Source organism: Camelus ferus, chromosome 2 (genome assembly GCF_009834535.1).
Source record: "Camelus ferus isolate YT-003-E chromosome 2, BCGSAC_Cfer_1.0, whole genome shotgun sequence".
In the NCBI taxonomy this organism is placed as follows: domain Eukaryota; kingdom Metazoa; phylum Chordata; class Mammalia; order Artiodactyla; family Camelidae; genus Camelus; species Camelus ferus.
In genome coordinates, this window is record NC_045697.1 from 10,448,748 (window position 1) to 10,465,699 (window position 16,952).

At 43.7% G+C, this 16,952-nt stretch overlaps 1 protein-coding gene and 1 long non-coding RNA gene across 2 annotated transcripts in view; one reads left to right on the forward strand and one right to left on the reverse strand.

Moving 5' to 3' along the window:
- Positions 1 to 1,429: 1,429 nt before the first annotated feature.
- On the reverse strand, positions 1,430 to 6,242 carry LOC116668013. Its single transcript, XR_004325043.1, has 2 exons — positions 6,105 to 6,242; positions 1,430 to 2,310 (listed from the first exon to the last, which is right to left on the reverse strand). It is a non-coding gene; the product is annotated as an uncharacterized LOC116668013 (long non-coding RNA).
- Positions 6,008 to 16,952, forward strand: part of CD38 (CD38 molecule) — a 47,944-nt gene continuing 36,999 nt past the window's right edge. The window contains exon 1 of the mRNA XM_006194680.3: positions 6,008 to 6,398. Coding sequence (XP_006194742.1) covers positions 6,145 to 6,398 — 254 coding nt within the window. The 5' untranslated portion in view covers positions 6,008 to 6,144. The remainder of the gene's footprint in view (positions 6,399 to 16,952) is intronic.

A 16,952-nucleotide genomic window follows, 5' to 3' on the forward strand; every position in this document is an offset into this window, starting at 1 on the left:
TCCCTAAAATCTGCTCTGACTCACCGCCCTCCTCCTGCCCGCTTGCAGCTGCCCCAGTATCAGTGTCTGTTTGTTGAATACTTGCTGGCGCCAGACGCTCAGCTAAAGCCTCTTTGTACGTTCATTACCTGATTCCCTGCTCAGAAGAAGTCAGTGATGCCAACAGCTTTTTTTAAGTTCACTCTACAGGAGAGGAACTTATCCTTTAGAGAAATTTTGTTAGTTGCCCAAGTGGCAGAGCCCACTCAGGGGTGCTCGACCAGAAAGCTTGTCTTCCTTTTTTTTTTTTTTTCCTTTTGATCTTGATTTCTATTGTTATAACTATGGTTAAAGAATATGGGCAATTAAATTTCCACCCTGCGAAGTACATTGAGATCTTTTTTCAATTTTTTTTTTTTGAGGGTGGAGGGGTTGGGCTTTTTTCCCTCACTGAAGTATAATTGACAAACAATATTGTGTCAGTTTCAAGTGTACAGCAAAGTGGTTCAGGTGTATACATATAATTTTTTTCAAATTATTTTCCATTATAAAATCAATCCCCACTTTAACCTGATGAGTAGGCATTATACTGTGTCCATTTTACAGATGAGAAAACTGAAATTCAAAAAGGTAATTTGCCCTAAATCATAGGATACCCAGACGGTGTGCAGGGATGGTGCTTACTTTCTGTGCATTTGTCATCTTCTTCACCAAGGGCATACCAGGATGCTCGGCCCTCATAGCTGAACACTTAGCTGCAGAAAGATGGACTAGAAAATTTATTGCAGAAAGACAGACTAGAAAGTGAGAGGGTTCACAAACCCTGTGACTTAGCAGGGACACGGGACTATAAGGTCCTTTTAGAGATTATTTTCTCTAGTGTTTGTTGCACTTAACATGAAGAAATTAAATGCTGAATTGTCCCCAAGTCACTCCTGATTCATAATCAGAAATTGAGACAAAGGAAATCTGAAACTGTAACTGTGTGGGGGTGTGGATGTGAGTGCCAATTGGTACAACCTCTTCCTCTCTTTGATTGGCAATTTATCTTGCAAAATTTTAAATGGTTGTGCCATTTGATCCAGAAAAATCTCCTTTTAGGAGTGTATGTACTTGGACATGTGAAAAAATATGCTGACACAAGAACCCCAATATTTAATGCAGTCAGAAAGGATTGGAAAGCCTGAGTGTCCACTGATGTGGGCCTAGTTGAATACACCGTGGTATCCTATACAGCGGAATACTAGGGGTCATTTAGAAGAATTATATCGAGCAATAGGTGCCGACAGGGAATGTCTTCCAAACACATCACTAAGAAAATATGCTGTATTTTCATGAAAAAATGAAAGCCTGTCTCTGTCTGGATGTACCTAAATGAATACTGCTTGTTCATTACTGCAGTAAGAGGGAAGCCCAGGACAGGAGAAAGAATGATTTTCTACATATTTCCTTTGTTTTGTTTGACTTTTATTCCATGTGTACTTATCTCATTTATTATTGAAAACAAACACCATTTTAAAGGGGGTTGTTTTTAGCAGGTCTTAAATGCTATGATACCACTGAAGGTTCAGTTCAATAAAGAACAGGTGGCAGTAACTGATTTTAGATCTTGGACAATATTCACTACAAAAGAAAGTCCACACCCAGGAGAAGTGGGTGGAGGAAGGCAAGGAACACAGCAAGGTCAGAGATCAAGGAAATGAATCCACAGGCAAAACCAACATTTCTCATCCAATAACCATATTACTTCGTGTAGATCTGGGATTGTGAGAACAACCTTATGAATCCAGTTTGGAAATGGTGGAACAGTGGGTGCCAGAAGTAAGACTCTGGTCTGTAATTCATGCATTGATTTGATCAACCAGCACTTGCAGATGCCAACTTGAGTCTCAAGATACTGACAGAATAAACTCTAATTCCTGTAGACCTAGCTCTGAGCAAATGCCTGGTCTAGCTGAAGAAGACATCTTGAAGAAATTCTCAGAGGATGTGTTCCTGGGCTGGGCGGTCCAGACCAGAGCCTTTGGGGTCTGTATTGCCCCAGGAGATCCACTCACCTGTGTCATTCTGCTAGGAGAGTGTACAACTGGGAGACCTAACTCAGTTTGAGAGCCACGTGGGGTCAGAAAGGCTTCCTGAGGAAGCTCATTGAAGGAGATCAGTAGGAAGCAGGGTGAGGGTGGGAAGGAGAGAGCATCTGTGAAGGCCCAGTGTCAGGCAAGAGCTTGTGCTGCTGGGGACGGAGAGAGGGTTCCCAGGAATGGAGTGTCTTGTGCGTTGAGGAGCGAGGTCCCCATGGAGGCTCTTGGCTTACGTGCCCGCTTGCTTTGTCTAGAAAAGAGGAAGGTGAAATAATCAGAGTTAGGTTTCAAAAGCCACATCTTCATAAAGGGTGGCTTAAAAAGAAAGCCACCACCCTGGCTGTGGTGGAGAGAATGGTTGGAGGAGGTATGGGGGAGTGCGTTTGGGGAGGATGGTGGGGCAGCCCTACCTAGGTGAGAGAGAACGTGGACTTTCTCTTGGCCTAAGCTCATGGTGGAGATGAATAAGGTGAATATTTAATGAATAATTTCCAGAGGGATGTGTAGGGTGAGGAAGAGGGAAGGGTCAACGAAGAGTTGGAAGTTCCTAGCTTGAGCAACAGGGGTGGGGGGGTAGGGAATAGGGAAAAGTGGGTTCTTTGAACTGAAATTCAAAAGACCACAAAAGGAGATGGCTGGAAGGAGGAAGAGGAACAGATGAGTTTTGGATGGAGTGGTCTGCAAGTAGAGCTGTTCCCTCCTCCGTCAATTCTGGCCCCACCAGGACCTCCCAGCCATGGCTCTCTCAGCTTTTCACCGTCTCACACTTTCCTTCGCCCTCCCTTCAGTTCCTGTGGGGCTCAGGTGCTGCGGCCCATGATTACAATCCTTTGTGTAACCTTTCAACTTCTTTGCCTTTCTCTTCCTCCATTGTGCTTACTCAGTGTTATGGGCTAGATGGTGTCCCCCAAATTCATATGTTGAAGTCCTAACCCCCACTACTTCCGAAGGTGACTGGATTTGGAGATGGGGCTTTAAAGAGGTAGTTAAGTTAGAACAAGGTCATTGGGGTGGGCTCTAACCCAACATGACTGACATTTTTGTGAGAAGAGGAAGTTTGAACATGGACACGGGAAACACAAAGGGAAGACCCTGTGAGGACACAGCGGGAGAGAAGACAGCAGCCACCCGCCAGGGCCAGAGTCCTCAGAGGAAATCAACCCACCAACACCTTGATCTCAGACTTCCAGCCTCCAGACTGTGGGACAATAAATTTGTTGAAGTTTAAGTCACAGTAGACTTCTTGGCTTTGCTCTGGTAGCCCTAGTAAAGAAATGCCCCCTGCAAACCACAGTTCCATCAGATCCAGCTCCCTGCCTGCATTCCCGCTTTTATTCCAACCAGTGGGGAGTGAACCGAAGAAAGGACACACCCTCGCTGACTGGCCTTTTTAGATTCCTGAGCCTTTGACGTCACCCTGGGAGCCTCTCGGGTCCCCGCCCCATCCTCCCTCCTGGTCTCCGGAGCTGCCCCGCGCCCACCCACTCCCAGCAAGCGACCTCCTCCTTTCACTGAGAGCAGTCAGAAGTAGCAGTCCATGCGTCGCTGTCAGTAAATCCACTAACCCTCCGGCCCCTGAAGCCCCGTCCTCCACCTTCATTCCTCAAAGGGCGGAGCTCCCACCCCCACCCGCCTGTGCCCGGGATTCCTTCCACCTACACACGAGCTTTTCACTGCAGCATTTCCCTGTCTCCCACGTTATCAATTGTTGTCTGTCTGCTTGGTTATCCCATCATCCTACAAACAGACTGATACAGGTCTCTTCTCAATACAGTGTCCTCTGTTCCTTTTTACAGATCAACTCTTCAAAAAAAAAAAAAAAAAGTCATCCAACTTACTGATGCCACCTTGCTTTCTCACATACACTCCTCAACCTACTTGCATCCGGCTTTGTCCTCGACATTCCTGGAAAATGGCTGTTGCTAGTAGCACCAATAACTCCCAAGTGATCCTCCCTCTGGTGTCAGGGGTTGCTCTGCCCAGTTCTCTTTGCTGGGGCTCTGGTCATCTTTCTGAGCTCCATACAGGCATGCCCCACTGTCGAGGCTCTGGGACTCTTTCCTTCCATCTCTACGCACACTTTCGAAATGGTCTATTTATCCTCTTGGCTTTAAAAACTATCTGCACGCTAAAGGCTCCCATACGTAAGGCTTCAGTGCTGATTCCTTGCCTGAATTCTAGATGCTTATATCCAATTAGCTACTTGATGTCTCCACTTCGGCATCCAACAGGCATTTCAAACCTAACACCTCCAAGACCAGATTCTTGCTTCAAGCCTTTTCCCCCCAGACCAAATCTATTTCACCCTGGTTTCTCCCATTGCTATAAATGGCAGTGCTGTCTTTTCTCCAGTGAGCAACTCAGACCACAATTCCTTGAGTCATCTTAGACTCCTCTCTTTCTGGTAAACTCCACATCCAACTCATCAGCAAATCTTATTGCTTCTACTTTCAAACTATACCTGGAATCCAGCTTCCTTTTTTCTTTGATGCTTTTTACCACTCTCCTGGTTAAAGTCACCATAACTGGTTTCTTTCTTCCTTTCTTTCTTCCTTTCTTTCTTTCTTTCTTTCTTTCTTTCTTTCTTTCTTTCTTTCTTTCTTTCTTTCTTTCTTTCTTTCTTTCTTTCTTTCTTTCTTTCTTTCTTTCCTCTCTTTCCTTTCCTCTCTTTCTCTCCTCTCTTTCTCTCTTTCTTTCTTTCTTTCTCGAAGTATAGTTTATTTACAATATTGTGTTAGTTTCTGGGGACAGCACAGTGATTCAGTTATACATTATATGTGTATGTGTATATATACACATACAATGGATAAAGGATACATATATCTTTTTTTCATATCCATCTTTCTATCCTTACTTCCCTACAATTTATTCTCAATACAGAAGCCAGATTGAGCCTTTAAAATGCCGTGCCTGTTCAAGTCACTTAGTGACCTTGAATAGGTTAAAAATAAAATTCACAGTCCAAAAAGTCCTTATTTTGACCTTCTGGGCCATAGGCGACCTGGTCTCCTGCTGCCCTCTGAACTTCTGCTTCCTTCAGTCCCATATTCCAGCTCCAATGGCCTCTTTGCTGCTCCTCAAACATGCCAAGGGGTTTTCTACTTCAGGGTATTTGCACATGCCATTCCCTCTGTGAGGAAAATGTTTGCCCCAGGAAGTTGTGTTGTTTCAGCTTCCACTGTCTTTTGATCTCTGCTGAAATGTCACAGATGCTCTTAGTGCTGAGGAACCCTAAGAGAGGAGATGCTGGGATGTCTGAGAAAAGCCACTGGTTTTATTGAACCACTACTGTGAGTGCTACATGCCACTCTTCCAAGCACACATCATGCCCTCCACACCTCAGGGAGCAGGCAGTCATAGCTAACATTTACTGAGTGCTTTCCACATGCCAGGCATTCTGCTAAACACTTCATATGTATAAACTCAACTAATTCTCATAACAACCCCATGAAGTGAGTACTGCTATTGTCCCCACTTTCTTTCTGAAGCACAGAGTTCAAGCGACTTACCCAGCCAATGGGTAGCAGAGCTCAGTTTGAACCCAGAGCTTACACTGATGCCATGGGAGAGAAGAGGCAAGGCTTAAGTGGAGCCTTTAAAGTTAATACAACAACGGTTTAAGTAGAGGTAGAACATTCTTTTGCGGGCAGAAGGTGTTGCTTGTACATAGGTACAGAGGCAGACTTTCCAGGAAGCAGGTGTGTGTGACAGCTGCTTATAAGCGCAGCTTGAGAAAGTGAGCCTGCCGGTGAGTATAAGGCTATGCTGTCTGTTACTCGAGTGTCTGCCAAATAAGGTCAAGGTAGCGGTTTGTCCCTGAAGATGAAGGGTCTGGGTCCCTCTGCTCAGGAGTCTAGGCTGTAGTAGGTTCTGAAGGCTTTTAAGACCTTTAAATCCTTATTGGTCCAGCGGCCACGGAACTTTGAAGGGGGTGGGGTTGGGGTGGGAAAGGAAGCGGAGAAAAGGCAAATGACAGATAAAGGGGAAGTGCAGTTTCAGAACCCAGCTAGCTCTCTCCTGCCTGCCTCCCCAGGCTCCACCAACCTCTTCTCCAGCTTCGTCCCGGGGACCCGCCTTGGACCCCATGGCCAACCACAGATTCACCCCGGTGTCCGAAGGGGAGTCCTGCTGCGGCATCTCCAGGAGAGCCCAGATCTGTCTCTGCGTCTTTCTCTGTCTCCTGGTGGGGGTGATCATTGCGGTGGTGGCGGGAGTTCGGCTGTGGCACCAGCCGCTCAAGCACAGGGAGTGGAACGGAACCGGCAGCACTGCTCATTTTCAGGATATCTTCCTGGGGCGATGCTACATCTACACTCAATTGGTGCAGCCGGAGTTCAGGTGAGTTGGCGTCTGTGACGCTCCGCTGGGCACCGCGCGCGGTGGTTACTGCGCACGGCTGGGAAGGGCTGGGCAGGGCTGGGCAGGCCTGGGCACAGCTGGACACAGCGCGCCCAGCAGCCGTCTGGATGGCCGAAATAAAGCATCTACTGTTCCGAGTCAGCTGAGAGCCCGCGGGGCAGTGCTGAGTAAGGAGTCGGGGCTCGCGATTCCGCGCGCCCCTCGCTAGAGCTGCGGGCGGTGGCACCCTTCGTGCCCGCCGCGAGCGCGCTGCTCCTTGGCAGCGTCCGCTCAGTTGGTGGACACTTGGCGGAGAGGTCCTGAGCCCGGCCCCACTCGGGGCCGCAGTTCACCTCTGCGCCCACAGCCCCGCCGCAAGGACGAAAAATACCCGGGAGCCCGGGTTGTTGCTGGCGTTTCCCACTTTGCATGGGGTTTCTGTTCGCCGTCTCTGACCCAGAAGTGCGAAAGTGCGCAAATGACACCTGGTTAAGAGGCTTGCGGAGCCAGAGCGGAGTCAGACGGGCCAGATCACTGAAAATAGTTTCACATTAAGATAGAACACACAGTAAAGTGCACCCGCGGGATGAATCTGTACAGACCCTGGAAACGCCATCCATATCGGTGCCTGGAATCTTGCCCGACTAGCTACTAACCTCTCCCCAAAGTGAACCGCTTCCTTGATTTCCATTCCCAGGGCTTGGTTTCACTCGAAGAACTCTTTTTTTTTTTTTTTTGGAACTGCACATGAAGTAGAGTAAGCTGGGAAGTAAAAAGTTGTTTTTCGGGCTGCCAAGGTGAGCAGGGCAGCCGCGATTTTAAGCTGAGTGCTTGAGATCTCAAATTTCTGCCTCCGAACGCCCGCACTTCCCGGGGAATGAGCCGAGAGACGCCCTCCCCTGCCCTCTTCCCCAGCCCCGCCTCCTGCGTGCGCCCAGAGGGTGGTTCTAACGCAGATACTGGACGTTTTACTTACAAATTGTTCAAGTCCAAAGATTACCGTGGTCTCTTAATTGTCTTGCTTACAAATACTTAGTTAATTGAGAGAGAAAGTAGGCTTTCCTACAGATTACATTTAAAGTATCGGTTAAGTCAAGTGATGTCCAATCTGAAATGGTAATAAAAGAGATCTTTAAATTTTCGCTTAATTTAACAGTCTTTAAATCGCTGTTGTGGTTCAGTCGTCTTAGGGAAGTTCACATCCACGTAGCAAGCAGTATGCGCCCTAGAAACCACGTGGCGTTTTAATGTTTGTCGGGATGGCTGCTTGGTGTTCAACGCACAGTATGGGAAACACACAGTATTAAAAACATGTGTGTGTATGTGTATTCAAAATATGTGTATGTACATATATTCAAAAGTGTTAATGGGGATACTGTCTAGTACTATTTTTAACATTTTTTCAGATATCTCACAATACATATACACACACACTTTATTTAAGCAGGTTAATAATTAATATGGTACTTACTGTGTCCCAGGCACCTTAGAAACATCAAATCTTTTAGTCCTTTAACAACTATCCGAGGCAGTTAGTATTTCTATCTCCATGTTACATATGAGCAAACCGAAGAAGAGAGTTTGAATAAATTGTCCAAAATTTTGCTCCAGAGGCTGAAATCTATGCTACACTCTGCTTCCTGTAGGTAGAGGGACCATAATTTATTGACCATGTCTGGAACTTTTTGAAACGAAAGGGAATGCTATTCATAATTATGCTGGGCTTAATCAGAATGCACGGTCACTTTATCCCTGAGTGGTTTAAGAGTGCAACCTCTGGAGTCACATGACTGGGGTTTAGACCTTGGCTCTGTCGCAGTGTAACTTTGAGCAGATTACTTACTTTCTTTGTGCTGCAGTGTTCTCAGCTCTGAAATGGGTGGTAGTACCTACCACATGGGGGAATGGTGAGGTTTAAGAGGAATCAATACTGATATACTGTAAATGCTCGAAATGCTATTTTTTGGGGAAGTGCAATACCACAGACATCTTTCAACAATAATAAACAGAGACTAAAGTCAACATCAAAATTGATGCTCAGTGTTAGATTTATTTAAATCCCAATCCAGTAAATCAATTCCCCAATGAAATATATGTTTTTTTTTAAACTGTAATTCTTTATTTTTTTTTTAACTAAACACCTGGTCTTGGAGATCTTTTGATGTCAGTACATAGTATTCCACAGGGTGGATATAATCATTTCCTACTGACAGAAAATTAGTTTCCAATTTTTAGTTATCATTCATTTGTTCAATAAGTATTTGTTGAGCATCTTCTAGGTTCCAGCCGTGACATAGCTCTGACAATCCAGGAGTAAATGACAAAGTTCCCATCCTCTTGAAGCTTCCATGCTGGTTGAGAGAAATGTTCTGCAATGACCGTCCTTGTATATATATTTTCATGTACATATGGGAGTGTTTCCGTAGGACAGATTTCTAGGGGTGGAATTATTAGGTCAAAGGGAGTATTAGGCATATTTTAGATTTTGGTAAGTATTTCTAAGTGCCCTCCAAAATAACTACCATTTTAGATTCCTATCACTGTCTCCCCGAGGATATGCTTCCTCACAATCTCTTTGTTGCTGAATAGTATGAACTTGTCTTAGTTATGAGAAAAATGACAGCTAACTGTTCCCTGATTAGCAGTGATTCTTAACATATTATCTATGTTTACTGGTCATTTGTATTTTTTTCCTGTGAATTTCCAGTTTCAAATCCTTGCTAATTTCTGCTGAGTTGCTTATTTATTTCTTTTCATGGGAATTCTTTATATATTGTAGACTACATATATATATAGTGTTTTCATATACATATATATATGTATATATATAGTATATACACTATATATATATAGTGTTTTCTTTCTCTCTGTCTGTTATTCTTGTAGCCCTTCTAATTTCTGTTGTCCCCCAAGAGACTTTAACTTCAAGGTCTTGACTCTTTGATTAATAAATTCCTCCTTCTACGTTGTTGGAAGCCTGGCATGTTGACTATTTCCCTTGTAATCATACCCTCTTGACATCAGCCCTCTTTTCCCTGATGAATTCTGACTGAGGTCATTTCTTGTGACCTTCCTTTCACATCCATCCCTTGCTAGACTGTTCTCTCCTGTCTTGGTCGTTTATATTGGGTCACAATGGTCATTTATGCCAACTATTCAACCTGGTATTTCTACTTTGATCCAGTTTTTCTTACCTTTGCATGACTTTATTAAAACTATGTATTAGTGTATAAAAATGTGACATATAATACCAAGCAAAACCAGCATAAAAATTACACATGTAACAATTGTATCTACGTAAGATTTAATATAAAGGAAAAAAGTAGAATACGGCCCTGTTGGGTTAATGGGATTATTAACCACTGATTATTATTATTCCACTCGCCTCAGTAGGTTTATTATAGGTTTCCCTCCTTATTATTCTTCAGTTTCAAATTATATATAATTGGTATTTTGTTTACCTATCACTACATAATAAACCACGCCAAAACTTTGTGGCTTGAAACACAAGCCATTTTATTGTTTTCCATGACTGTGGATTGACTGAGCTTGGTGGGTGGTCCTTCTGTTCCTTGTGTTGTTGGCTAGGGCTGCGGTCATTTGGGGTCTCCCCTAGGCTGGAATACCCAAAATAGATCAGACATCACATGAAAGGCACCGTGGAGGGGTCAGCTGAAAGGCTGGACCCCCCAGGTCACTGGAAGTGCTGAGTTTCTCCTTCGTGACGTCTCCACGCCTTGCAGTCACACCTCTGAAGCTCTGACCCTGTGAACGTGTTTTGCTGGCAGCACCTGGGATGTGATCATTGCCTTGAGGCCACTTCTTACTCTGATATTCTTTTACTAAGAAAGACTGGAAATGAAAAGCAGTTTTATTTTCAAACCTCGCAAATCTTGACTTGGAAAGGTTTGCTCTTGATTCTGCTTAGAAGTGAACAGTTCTTTTTTGGTTCATTTCTCTCTTTCTCTGCAGACCTTATCATATGCAGGTAAAAGAAATGACTTGGCACTTCCAACATTCTACGTGGAAATCCCCTTGGCCACAATCTTAAGTCCACCAGGTCTGTTTCTATCGGTTCCATGATGGCAGGTGGCAGTGTTACCCAGCTTTCCATCACTATTATAACATGGGTCTCCTTTCCCTAACCTCCAGTAACAATTCCCTCCATGTCCATCCAGCCTCTGCAGTCTCATTAAGACCTTTCTAATTTTAGCTGCCACCCAGTCCCCAATGTCAAGGCCACATTGCAAAGGTCAGGGTGAGAGAGGGGAGTAGGGGAAAGATACGTGTTTAAGGAATTGGCTCACATGATTGTTGAGGCTGACACGGCAAAATCTGCAAGGTAGGCACGCAGGCTAGAGGCCCAGGGAAGAGGTGGTGCTGCGGCTCCAGTCTGAAGGCCACCTGCTGGCAGAATTCCCTTTTCCTTGGGGGAGGTCAGGCTTTTTCTTAAGGCCTTCAGCTGACTGACTGAGGCCCACCACATTGTAGAGGGTCATCTGCTTTACTCAGAGTCCATCCATTTAAAGGCAACATCCAGCTGCATTTGACTTAATATCTGGGTACCCTGGCCTAGCCAAGTTGACATAGAAAATGAACCGCTGTACATTCATTTTAGGTTTTTGTTACGCAGCACCTCGCTTCCAGGTACCACTTGCTGTTTTGGTTATCTATTGCTGCAAAATAAACTACCCTAAAATGCAGTGATTTAAAACAACAATCATTTATTATCTTTCATGATTCTGTGGGTTGTCTGGGATCTAGGTGGTCTGCTTCACGGGATGTCAGCTTGGGCTGTAGTCACCTGGGGACCGACTTGACTGGAGCATCCAAAATGTCACATTCACCTGATGGCGCCATGGCACCTGAGCTCCAGTGGGGTGGAAGCCTCTTTCTCTCTGTATCATCTCAGGGCCTCTCTTCTCCTTGGGGCTCCTCCATATGACCTCTCTGTGGTGCAGCTGGATTTTATTCAGCATTCCTCAAGTCTTAAAAGTGGAGCCTGGAAGGCCTCCTTAAAGCTTTAGACCCATAACTGGCATAGCATCACTTCCACATTGGTTAAAACAGTCACCAATTCAGCCCAGATTCAAGAAGTAGTGGAACAACACCGTCCCTCTATGGGAGGAGTGAAAAATTTTATGGACAACTTGACTTTTCATATATATTTATGTCAGCTTTAAAGTTGTCATTTTTTCTCTTCTTTTTTATTCTTCTGTAACATCTACTCTGCTTTCCATTTTATTGTCTTTTATTAACTAGATTTAAAAATGGCAGAGCTCTGACACAGGCCTCTTGGAATTTAAGCTCATTGAATCTGGGAACTTCGGTTGCATGATGCATCTCAAGGACCTAAAAGAATAAGCAAAAATATAGTTGAATTTGAAATAAACTGTATTGAATTTGAAATAAACTGTACACAAGCCAGCATATTACAAATAATAGAAGTGAACAAAGCCATAATAAGTATCTTCCCCAGTGAAGTTTTCAAACCCATCACTCCCAAGTCCATCAACTTCTATATTGAGCTTATAAATTTTTTTTTTCTTTTGTATAAGAGCTTCTCAGTATTTCTTTATCTTCTTCACGTGTTCTTTTTTCTTGGCTTTTCTTTGCCAAAATCTCTTATCTCTGCAGAATTCACTTTCTACTAGTCTTCAATAGAGCATCACATGGCCTCATATTCACCTGTGCATTCTTTATGATTGGCAGGCTTCCTTCAACCTCACCTTTCATTCTGAGCTTCTAAGACAGAGGCCAGGGGCCAGAGGGTCTCAGATTCACCTGAATGAATGCAGAAGGTGAAACAGGGAAGGTGAAACAGGGCTCCAAGACGTGGGGCTTGGGTCCTGCTATGGTTACAAAGAAGGAAGTCAGCCCCTGGAGCTGAGTTATCTGTGGAAGGAAGGGTGGAGTGGAGTACATATGCAAATAAACTGGGTTTGGAGCCTCTGGGGCTGGGGTGCTCCCAGGACATCCGGGAGGATGTAGCTCTGGGAAGAGAACCTAGTTGGTCACCAGGGAGCGTATCAGCTGGCTGAGGGAGAGAGGGCAGAGACAGGAGGAGGGAGGGAGAGATGCTACTTCTGGGCTCTTTGGCTTCGTGCTTTGCTTCAAATGTCATCTTAGAAAAGTCGGTGGTGTTCGCAGCTGTGGTCCAGCCCACATCCCTCATTCTGGTGTTGTTATTAACAGCTAAAGGAAGTGACAGTGTTTCGCCCCGGAGAAAACTTTGGTTCCTTATCACAGTGAGCACTTATGGTCTCTCTGCTTCTGCCTTTCCTCCTTGGAGGGAGAACCCTTGGAAAAGAGCTGCCAAAAGTCCATTTAGAAAATTTGAAGGGGGAAAGGCTGGGAACCAGTGTTTATGTGTTGTCTACAATGTACTAGGAAATGTATATAGTTGGTTCTTTTTAAATGTTACCAGAATCCTGTTAGGAAAGTCTTAGAATGTACATTGTATAGATGGGGAAATGGAGCCTGGGAGAGTTAGATAATTGATATCCAACAGTTAGTTACAGCTGGCAAGGTAATTTGTGGGGTCCCCATGCAAAATAAAGATGACTTGTTTGTTGTTGCAAAAGCAAGAGAAAGCTTTCTTCTGTGATCTTTCTCTCTATCTGCCAGAGGGTTTTTACTTTCTATTTGAGGTTGAGTCCCCCTGAGCATGGGGATATTTACAGAGAGACAGCAGACCCCTCACAGGTGCCCGGGGCTGCACCCCACAATGTGGCACACAAAGGAGATACCCCTGGCCCCAGCTCTCCTGCTGTCAAGGTCATCATGGGTGAGAACCTGCCCCAGGGAGGCTGGGAAGCTGCTGGAAGGGGTACTGTTTGTAAGCCAAGGATTCAAAGCCCTGGGGCACCCTCTGGTGTCCCATTGGCCTTCTCTCCTAAAATGTAAAAACAAAGATAAAATTATTAAGAATACCCAGACAACAACTGCAAAGCATTAAACTGTGTGAGTGTGGGACCTTTCTGGGCCCTGTGCCCTGTGTGACTGTGTTGGTCATAATTAGCCCATGGAGGGGGGAGGGTGTAGCTCAAGTGGTGGAGTGCTTGCTTAGCATTTTCAAGATCCTGGGTTCAATCCTCAGCACCTCCTCTAAAAATAAATAAATAAACCTAAGCGGGGATTGAAACTCATCTCTTTCTCTCCGTGGAATCATCAGACTCATCAGAATGACAAGAGGACTGAAACACGGAGTGATTTTCCCAAGGTCAGAGCCGGTAAGTGGTAGAACTGGCTTGTGAACTGACTGTGTATCCTGCAGCTATCCCATCATATGGTTTCCAAAAGAGTGTGTTCTGAGCAATCTCAGGGCCTGGAGCAACCTATTCCAGCAGTGTTAGCATTTCTGCAGTATCCAGGTGGAGGCAGCTTGTATTTTTTTGTCTCAAATGTGAGTCATGAGGCTGCAATGTGAGGTCATGGGTCTCCTTTTAGTGAGGCAACGTCCTAAAGCTTGTGCTGCAGGAAATATTATGAATCTCCACAGGTGAAGCAGTGGAGTATCACATACCCTTCTGGTTGCCAGATCCGTTCTTCGTGGTTTATTTCACCTCTTGAACCGTTACCTCTTACAGCTGGGTCAGGAAGGAGGTGGTGCACACTCTGCACCCTGAATCCCAGGGCCATGCAAGACATTGCTGACTGGTCACAGCACAGTGGGTGAACCTGGGTCGAGCCTCAGCAAGCATCACAGATGTTACCAGCTGGGTGGAGTTGCCCCAAGAGATGACATCTCTTTGTGCTTCTGTGTCAGAATCATGTTGCTTGTCAGCTGAAGTAGGTAATTATAAAATGTAAAAATACTTCTTGGGGCTATTCCAGCATCTTTCCATTCACTTTCAGTCCTGGGTGCTGAAGTTCACGAGTGAGTAACAAATGAGAGGGGGTCCTGTAGTAGGGGCAGCAGGAGGAGGGGCTGGATGAAGAAGTTCAAGGGCCTGAGGCTGCCCAGCTTGGAGAAATCTGATGGGAGGGAGTGTAGGTGACCAGATGTCCTCCACTGGTTGCGCCCTTGTCTCATTGCAAGGGAATCAGGTGTGTGCTGTTAGGCTCTGCAAGACAGAATCAGAGCCTCCAATAGCAAAAAGCCAGAAATAACAGCCGACACTTGCACACCTCATCACAATTTGAATTCATCTGTCAAAGCAGAAATTTCAAAAAGTGAAGAGCATGACTTTTATAACATACAGAATCAACACACATCAAAGATTTATTTATTCGCTTATGAGAGAACCTGTAAAATGATAAAAGTCTTTTCAGAGAACATTTGGAAGCACTGACTAGTTATAAAGTACTTTAAAAGGAATATTAGAATTAAATTGGTAGCTTAGATACAAAACCAGACGACAAGGTAATGAAAAGCCATACCTTTGGGGATATCTTTTCTATCAGACAGAAATTATTTGTGTCTCTAACAGACAAGATCTACAAGTTATCATATAACTTCACAGGGCTTGATAGTCAATAGCAGAGACAAAGATATGTTCCACTGGATAATTGATTCATTCCTGGGTAAACTTGTCAAACAATGACCCAACGTGACATTCAAATGGCATGTGCCCACCTTTTTGTTATATTTCTAAATTGTATACATTTTTGTAACACACTTATTCAATAAGTATTTATCGAGTTTCTATTATGTCCCACAAACGCTTTTAGATCCTGGGGATATAGCCGTGGACAAAGCAAACTACATTCTTTCTGAGATGCAACTGGTATTCTAGTGGGAGGTGGGGTGCAGATAATAAAGAAAGTGGCACAATATGTAGTTTGACAGCAGCAGAAAGTGCTAGAAAGCGTGTTGGGATGGGGGGGCTGTTTAGAATTTTAAGTGTGATAATGAAATAAAGAAGGTTTCACTGAAAGGTGACATTTTAGCAGAGACCTGAAGAAAGTGGGAGAACAAAAGCTAAAATGTCTGCGGAAGAGCATTCTAGGCAAAAGAAAGAACGTGCAAAGGCACTGAGGCAGCAAGGACACCAGTATGGCTGGAACTTTTTGTTAGCAAATTGTCAAAAATATGTAAAACTAGAGACACCAATAATCAAGCTTCATTTGCCCATTACCCAATGTCAAGAATTAGCAACATTCTGCTATCCTTATTTCATCTATCTCCTCATGTTTTCCCCCTAAAGTACTTTAACGCAAATTCTAGACTTTATATCATTTTGTCTGTAAATACCTCAGTATGAATCTCTAATGAAAAAAAAAAAAACCTTTAAAAAGAACATAATGGTAATATTCTCTTACCTAACAAAATTAAGAATAGTTCTTCAATATTATCCAATATCCACCCTGGGTTCAATTTTCCATGATTTTCTTTAAAATGTAGTTTTATAATTGATTTGTTCCAATAAAGATCTACCCTTTACTTTCAACTATCTTAAGTACCCTTTAAGTATTTTAGAGGATATATTAAGTATCCTTTAATTCATAACCATTTTTCTTCTCCCATTTTTAAAACCCTATTTATTTGTTGAAGAGACTGGGTAATTTCTCTCATAGAATTTCCCGCCTGCTGGATTTGGCACCTGGTTTTATTTTACATGCTCTTCTGTTCCCTGTATTACCTGCAAACTGAGAGCTGGGTTACAGTCAGGTTAGATTTGGGGGTGGGCAGAAGTGCTGTGGCATTCCTTGGGTGTCACATTAGGAGACACACAATGTCACACTGTCCCACGTTTAGGGAGATTAACCGGATTGGCTATTAAGGGCTTAATTCATTCATTATGAAGTTCCACAACAATTTTTCACTTAATTAATTTAGGAGAATTTGATGATTATTGCCAAGATTAATTATTTCCGTAGAGGCTGTGAATGAATATTTTCTAATTCTAGGACTTCTTTTGCACCCACTACTCTGATTCTTCTAAACAAAAGGCTCTCTCTCAACCACCGTTTGGTTGCCCTGAAATGGAGTCCATAAAAGAAAGAATAAATGCTTAACTCTTTTCCTTTATTTATCAACTTACAGAATAATGAGTTGGTTAATGCCCCATCAACTTCTAGAGATGACTTACGAGTTTCTTTTTAAAATATCATTATGAACCCACGGGTTTTATATGTTTGGTGTGTATCAGTTCTTCACGTCAGTCTTCTGTTTTTGTTTAAATTGCTCCCTCTGGCTGGTGGGAGGCCCTTTAAGCTGGCTCTGTGACATTTTGATATGACCCCACTAGTTTCTGAGAGCTTCATTTCTTTTTGTCACAATAAGATATCAGGCTCATCTTGTGAATGTCCTGCCCTAGAGCGAGGACTGGCCATTTCTGCAGGGCATCCTCCTTACTTTCAGTGAAAACGAAATTTAGAGACTACATTAGAGTGCTAATTGCCACTGGGTTGTCATAACTCTTCAGCTTTTTTAGTAGACGGTTCTTGAATAGAACCTTCCTTTTAGAGAAAGAGAAATCAGGAGTCCATATTGATAATTCCAATGTAAAGTAAAAGGCACAAGGTTTTTAATCTAATATTTTTAAATTTTATGTTTAGATCTCTTTTCTCTGACACTAAAAATCTTGGTTCCTAATAATATTAATGAAA